Consider the following 7284-nt stretch of genomic DNA (forward strand, 5'->3'; position numbering starts at 1 on the left):
GTGTTTCCTCCACACAGCTTTGTATTGGTGTGTCAGGCACTGGGGGGGCTATTTCGTTTTAAACCAGGCACTGTACATGGTTACAAAACTAATAATGAACTGAGTTACAACAGGGTCCTAATCTCTAGGAACTGGGTATGCCACTACCAGAGCTTCCAGAGGACCACAGCTACAGCAGATAAGTAGGAAAAAAGAGAATTACTCTTTACTATAAACTATTACAAAGCAGTTTGAATTTTTTCAGTTTTAAGAGTGTCTCAGCTATAAATCTGTGGCTATGACAGCCGTGCACATCTTGAAAGGCAACAAGTCTTTTGCCTTCAAAATCTTCTCTTTTACCTTAGTGGTTTAACACTTAGGTAAAAATTCCAAATGTCAGCTCTTGCTCCCAGAGCTTGTGTTGTCAGCTTCAAAGTAAGAAACAAAGGGAGTGACTCGGGCTTTCCTGGCTTTTATTGTTGCTGCTACGCTCGGGATCCACACATTGCAAATACGCATTTGTTTAAAAAAACAAAACAAACACCACTAAATCTTTGTTTGGGATTTTTTGTTTGTTTGTTCGTTTGTCTTAACACTGCAAAGATCCGCCCGCATTTCAGCACAAGTCGGTTTTGCCGGAACACGGTCACTTTCTGCACGGAGGGGCAGGGACGCTGCTCACGCCGGCACACCGGGGGACGGCACAGGGAGCCGGGAGGAGGCGGGAGCCCACGCTCGCCTCCCACCGCGGCGGGAGAGGCACGGGAGAGGCCGCCCGGGCCGGGCAGGGCCCAGACACCGGCTGCCCCTCAGGCCGCTCCGCGGGGCCGGGCGGACCGGGACACTCACCTGGAGGGGCCGCCCCCGGCCTGCCGGCGCTGCTCCCGGGAGTTCCCGGGGGTTTCCCGGCGCGGGTCCCTCCCGCTCCCGCCGCTCCCCCGGGACCCGCCGCTCCGCCCGTTTCCACCGCAACCGCCTCCGGAGCCCCGGCGCCAACAACGGCGCGTTTCATTGGCCGAGCAGCCGCTCCCCGGGCAGCCAATGGGAGCGCGGGGCGGCGGGAGGCGGGAGCGGGCGCTGAGGGTGTGAGGGAAAACCCCGAACAGGTGCGAAATGAGCGCAAGGTCACCGCGTTTCCCTAAAGCTTCCCGGGAGAAGATGGGAGACATCATAAGTGCCCCTGGGAGGTGTTTCAGCATAGTGACGGCAGCGTTGCAAAATGTGGAATGCGTGAAAATTTTCTTGAGAAAGGATGTTTATGAAGTTTGATCTTTGTGTGCTTTCAAGCCTAATCAACAAGAAAATAGATTCAATCCGTGAAACAAGCTCTAATTGATGTCCAGGTATTAGTAACATAAATCACCTGTCGGTAGAATTGCCTTGTTAAGGTTTGAGGCTTGCCGTGTTTCCATGATCTCGGGGGGAGTTTAACAAAGCTTGGGAAGGAGGGTTGTACCACTGATAATGAACACAAAGAACGCAGAATTTACGGGCCACAGGGACATTTGGCAGAACACCCGGAATAAGGAAGAAACTAATAATGACAACTCAGAAACCGCTCAAACAGCTTCGATTGGGTAAAAGGTAATTCAGGCAGGGTCAGATCACAAACCCCCTTGGACTCACAGACCATGGACTCAAGAAACCCACCGACCCAAAACAAGAGAAAGACTGAGCCTGCAGACTAATTAGTATGAGAAGTGAGAGAATCATTAACCAATAGAAGATGGAATAGTAATAAGAGAACTGGGTAACCTGTAGCCAATGAACATTAATGCCTTTGTTTACTTAAATGTATAAATAGTAAAAGGTTTTGGTAGTGGTCGTGCTGGCTTTGTGGATTTGCCACGCAGCCCCTCTCTCTGCAAGGAACTGTAAATAAATCCTATACCTTGACTCTGTGTGTGGATTGGCCTCTGGCACACTGGGTGAAAGAACCTATTTTGGGACAACAGTTGGACGATGTGAGGCAGTGACTGAAGTCAAACACTGCTGTGACAGCTTCCTGTGGAAGTAATTTTATTTATGTGTAAGGTGGTCATACAGCAGGGAGTTCTAAAGAGCAGGTATGCCATTCACAGCCCTACAGAGCTCTCCATGTCAGGACAGCCTGAGCACAGAGACTGGTGAGGCCCCACCCGTGGGACAGAACCACACGTTTAAAGCCTCCTCTTGCTACATCACATCCCACTGACAAAGGTAAGCTTGTGCTCAATCACCACTGACTGAGCATTCATTGCACTGAATCATCATTTAGCATGGTAAGAGTCCTCTTCCTCTCAAATGTATGATCTCCAATGTCCCATTTGTGTTAATGCCTTTCTTTCCATCATGGCAAACCAAGAACAGGGTTTTCATGAGCAGCAGCATCACACTGTTGTGGTTGAAGAGTAACTTGCAAAGCTATGGTAATTCTGTAATAGTTTTTTGTCAGTAGTGCCCTGCAGTGTGCTCAGGGCCTCACTGGTCCTCTCTAGTGTAAATACACACAGAGATTGTCCACAGTTCAAAGGTTTGAGGCTAGGAAATGGTTACTCAGTGTTCAAAATCAGAACATCACCTTTTTGCAGGGTATCCTGGAGTCCTAAAATACTGTTAAAACTACTCTAACATTAGGTCAGTGAAGGAAAAATAGGCCACCTCTTCAGATCAACGTGAAGTAAAATGTACATTCAGCACCAGCAGTTTATGAGGGAAAACACCCAGCTGCAAACTCAGAATCTCATTCTGTGCTGACAATCCCCAGCACCCAAAAAGTATCAAGTGGCTCAGACCGAGGTCTTCATAACCAAATGATCAACGCTTCCATTAATATTTTAACTGCTCTTATAAAAGAAAGTTTAAAGTCCATGGACCATGAAATTCTCAAGATGGTCTTTGCCCAGCACTTTTTCCATGATTTTGCATTACTTTAGGACGTTTTGGCAGGTAATGCCAGCATGCAGACACAGCATGGAAACAGGTGGGAAAGTCACACTGAGGACCCATTTTATTCAGGTATCTTTGCACAACATAATCTTTTCCAAGCTTTCCCTCTCCGTCCTTACTTCTTCCTGCTCTGCTCTGCAATGCTGGGGAAGTTGTTTCCAGGCATGATCCCACATGAGGAGCAGCCAAGGGTGAGGGGATGAGGGTCAACATGGCCCAAAAAAGGAGAGCTGGGACACAGGGCAGAGCAAGGTTTCTCTGAAGGAAGCAAAGGCTTTGGCAAGAGTTTGTGTTTGTTCCTTCATGAGGTAGAAGAATCTCCAGGAAATGCAGATCAGAATTAAAGTGAGGTTATTTTCTACATTTCAGTATATTCAGCTCAAGCTGGTCAAGCCCTTTGCAAAGCCAGGGCTGTCCACCCTGCAGCACAGTACTCCTGAGTTACACTGTGTCTCAGACTCAGTTCACCTACCTGTTCATTACCTGAGTTTCAAAAACTTTTGGTGGAAGAGAGACCTCCTGTGAAAGTGGAGAGAACTGGGCAGCCACAATGTCTGCTTTCCAGGCTATAAGACCTACAACCCCCCGGTGCTGTAAACCAATAAACTGACACTTATCAAAAGAGGCTTTGCTACAGTTTATTAACCAGATAAGGTGTAGATAGACCCCCAGCCTGATACACAAATTTGTGTTTGGTATTATATTCCTGACAGATTTGGCAAACATAGAAGTTATTTCTGCTGCATAGGGAACAACCAACAACCAACTTCAAATTGTAATTAGAAGGAATATTTTCAACTGTCTTGAGTCATAAACTCCAATTAGAATGACAAAGGACCACAGAAGCCCCCTTCTGCCTTGCATTCCCGTGGACCCCCATGTCCCAGGGACATGCTCTCAGCTCTGCTGAGCTCCCTGACCTCAACCTGACCAAGTCACAAAGTGGAAAGGAAACCAAAAAATGTTTTCAGTATCAGTGGAAGGCAGAGATAACACCACACATAAAAAGTACCCTGCTTTTGTTTTAATAAAATACCACATGAATTCCAGTTATAAAGTGAGGGAGCATATGGGTCCTAAAAGCCCAAAATACTTCTCTGCTGGAAACACCAACCACAGATCACAGTGAGATGCTGTGTCGTCCCCAAACTCCCCGTCACAGTGGGGTGAGGAAAAGTACTTTGAACTGAGTAAATAACAGAAATTAAACTGGCAGGAGCAGAACTTTCAAAATATTTTTCTGTGGCACAGTGAAGGACTTCAGAAGTGACTCCGTCCTCTAGACATTGCCATCAGCACACGGACATTCAGCCCTGAGAATCTTGTGGACAAATAATAATTTGTGGGAGCAGCCACTGGGGGTGGCAATGACAGAGGACAGAGCACAAGGTCTGACATGAGACTTCAATGTCTAAACTTCTCTCCTAATAATCACCTCTTTTTCCAGAAAAGGCTTTCAGGGAAGCCTGAAAAAGAGAAAAATTTCACTTCCAGGTCATCTTGTCCAGCCTAGGACCCTTCTGCTGCCACAGAGAAAGAAGGATTTTTCTGCCTTGCAAAGTATGAGAAAATCTGGATAAACCTCAGAACCACTCTGGTCCTCAGTAAGGCCAAATGTTCTGAAATTAAACTTTTACTGCTACAAGACAGCTTTGTGTAGGCACATGCATGGCCATCACCAGAGGGCAAGGGCTCAGCTGGGCCCAGGCACCATGAGAGCCTTTGTGCTACGTGACAGGCTGGAGACACTGACCTTGAACTACCTCAGTAAAATCAGTACAGTTGATTGCCCCACTCTTCAGCTTTGTGTGCACGGGGGGGACGCAAAGACAAAAGTGACTCATTCAGGTGAACATGTAGAGTTACATAGATTTGATCACAAGAGGGAACAGGTAGATAGATGGAGCTGGTCATGTCTGGGTTGTCTTCACCATTGCTTTGTTCCAACCAGCTGCTCAGGGGATCACAGGAATGTCATGACTGTCTTGTTCTTGCCGATCTGCCAGGGCTCCAGTGGGTAAAAGCGGATGACAATCCTTTTGGATATAAGAGCAAAAATGTGGACAGTGGACAGGAAACATTATTTTACAATTAAATATTATCCCTGCCCAGTTTGCAACATGGTAGAAAATCTGCACTAAGGTCTCAGTGTCTTACACTTCATGGTATTAATTTAACAGAGGCAAACATAAGCTGTGTATGGGCAGGGTACAAACAGGTACCAGACTTCACCCACACAAATAAAAGCAGACTGAATTTCAACAGTCTGCCTATGAGATACTTGTCCATTTCAGAAGGGCTCAAGCAAACTCTTGGCAGGGATTTACCCCAGCAGCATCCAAGAGGCAGGGAAATGCTACTATCACTCTCCTTTGGGGAGAGGGGCACAGAGGGACATGGCTGACCTTCAGGAACAGTCCTGTTCCCACATTTGGCATGGTGATCCCACTGTGAAGCTCTACCAATTCCTGTGGGGTTTTGCACCAATTTCACCAACTGAACTACTGATCTTCAGAGAACAGCTAAAGCCCAGACTGTTCAACAAGTGCAAACCAGTACACGGTTTTATCTGGCCCCAAACCACATATCTGGAGTTCAGCATCCAAGAGCACTTAAGGTTTGCAATCTAGTCTTGGATCTCTATTACACCTTAACCTCCTGGAGGACATGGGAACTGTCCCAGCCTCGCTGCCCTTAACGTCCCCTATACTTTGGTTTGCCGTGCTCCACATCTCGACCGACCACACAGACCTGTGGAGCTGATGGAAGGCACGATCTCCCTCTCCCTGCCCCAGGGGTTATCCCGGTGTCCTTGCCCTCGGGGCGAAGGCGGCGCCGAGGCCGATGCCGCCCGGCCGGGCCGCACTCACCGCTCGGTGCCGAGGCCCAGCTGCGCCGTCAGGACGTCGAAGAAGCGGGCGCTGTGCCGCTGGTTCTGCTCCGCCGTGCCCACCACGCCGATGGAGGAGACGGCCAGCTGCGCGCAGGGCTCGGCCGAGCCCGACAGCACCATGGGCAGCCCGCTCCGCACCGTCACGTTCACCCGCTGCCGGCACAGCCACAGTTAGGCCCCGCCGCTCCGACCCCGCCGCTCCGACCCCGCCGCTCCCGGCCCCGCTGCTCCGGCCCCGCCTCTCCCGGCCCCGCCGCTCCCGGCCCCGCCGCTCCCGGCCCCGCCGCTCCCGGCCCTGCTGCTCCGACCCCGCGCTCACCTCGGCCGGTTTGCCCAGGATGTCCGCAGTGGCAGCGCACAGGGTCTGGGCCAGCCCCGGCGGCAGCCGCTCGGCCGGCAGGTTGGTGTCCAGCTCCACGAACGGCATCGCGCTGCTCCCACCGCGGCCCCGAACGCCCCCGCCTGCACCCGCCCGGCCCGGCCCGGCCCCTGCCCCGCCCCCGGGCAACGGTGCCCCGGCGGGGGCGGGCTCAGCCCGGACCGCCCGCAGCAGCGCCGGGCTGCCCGCCCACTGCCCTCCCACCGCCCCTCGCCCTTTGCCGGAGCCAGGCAGGGCTCAGGGCTTTCTGTGCTCCACCGCAGCTGCACCAGCTGCCTCTCGGGCCTTTGGGGTTTACCATGTGCCGGTCTGGGATATGCATTAGAGGCTGTGAGACCTCACACATCTCCCCGGGTAAAATGAGTTTTGTGACAGTCAGTCCTTTTGTGACATTTCAGGTCACTGCAACAGGCACCTCTGCACCTGTCTGTGCAGGGAAGGTTGAGAGCGGAAGTGGGGTGATTTCTCAGAACAACCAGCACCACAAGAAATTAAAAAGCAAGCAGAGAGGTTTACTCCTTTATCCACTGTGTATTAATTACCAGGACTTTGAGAAATCAGGGCTTTGAGCTGAGTTGATAAAAGTGACCCCAGCAGGCTGGCTCGCAGGGACAGCCTAATCTACAGATCAGAGGTGTCTTAACTAGAGATCAGAGGTTTTTCAGAACCTGAGCTACTGTCCAGTGAGGTTCCATGTGCTCATTTACAGCAAGGGGTTATGAACCAGCTTGACTGAAAGGTCATCTTGTTTAAGGCACAGAACTGTTGTGAAAATTGGCCCTGTGTAATGTGACTTCTTGAGTTTCTACAGTCCTAGACAATGCTAATGAAAACTGATGGGATTGCTCATTCTTTTTGCTGAGGGAATTGCTTGGCCTTCACTGCTGCTAATGAAGACAATACTGGCACAAGGGGCCGTGTGTACAAACCAGCCAGGAATAAGTCTGGGAAAAGATTTCTAGGAGAGAGATTGTGAAGTGAGAGACCCAAAGGGAGAGGGGAGGGAGTACTGCAGGCTGGCAGGGGGTGGCTGCTTGCGGCGACAAGCAATAATACAGATGTTCCCTTTAAATCCAGGAAATCAGCAAAAGAAATTACCCCAAAA

At 50.5% G+C, this 7284-nt stretch overlaps 2 protein-coding genes across 2 annotated transcripts in view; both read right to left on the reverse strand.

The window, feature by feature from the left end:
- The window catches only part of CABIN1 (calcineurin binding protein 1), a 110590-nt gene extending 109627 nt beyond the window's left edge, over positions 1-963 (reverse strand). Inside the window, exon 1 of the mRNA XM_064674728.1 lies at positions 829-963. The gene's annotated coding sequence lies outside the window, so the exon portion shown is untranslated. The remainder of the gene's footprint in view (positions 1-828) is intronic.
- A 2566-nt stretch (positions 964-3529) lies between these two features.
- On the reverse strand, positions 3530-6295 carry LOC135423988 (D-dopachrome decarboxylase). Its single transcript, XM_064674754.1, has 3 exons — positions 6120-6295; positions 5778-5953; positions 3530-4943 (listed from the first exon to the last, which is right to left on the reverse strand). Exons 1-3 carry the CDS (start codon positions 6225-6227, stop codon positions 4871-4873), a joined length of 357 nt encoding a protein of 118 aa, XP_064530824.1. The 5' UTR covers positions 6228-6295; the 3' UTR covers positions 3530-4870.
- Between the last annotated feature and the right edge of the window lie 989 nt (positions 6296-7284).

Source organism: Pseudopipra pipra, chromosome 18 (assembly GCF_036250125.1).
Source record: "Pseudopipra pipra isolate bDixPip1 chromosome 18, bDixPip1.hap1, whole genome shotgun sequence".
In the NCBI taxonomy this organism is placed as follows: Eukaryota; Metazoa; Chordata; class Aves; order Passeriformes; family Pipridae; genus Pseudopipra; species Pseudopipra pipra.

Excerpts from the sequence above, each read along its gene's own strand:
- LOC135423988 (XM_064674754.1), bottom strand. The coding sequence starts at position 6,227 with ATGCCGTTCGTGGAGCTGGACACCAACCTGCCGGCCGAGCGGCTGCCG. Across the intron at positions 5,954-6,119 it reads TCCTGGGCAAACCGGCCGAG|CGGGTGAACGTGACGGTGCG; the intron begins GTGAGCGCGGGG and ends CTGTGCCGGCAG. Across the intron at positions 4,944-5,777 it reads CTGGGCCTCGGCACCGAGCG|GATTGTCATCCGCTTTTACC; the intron begins GTGAGTGCGGCC and ends TATATCCAAAAG.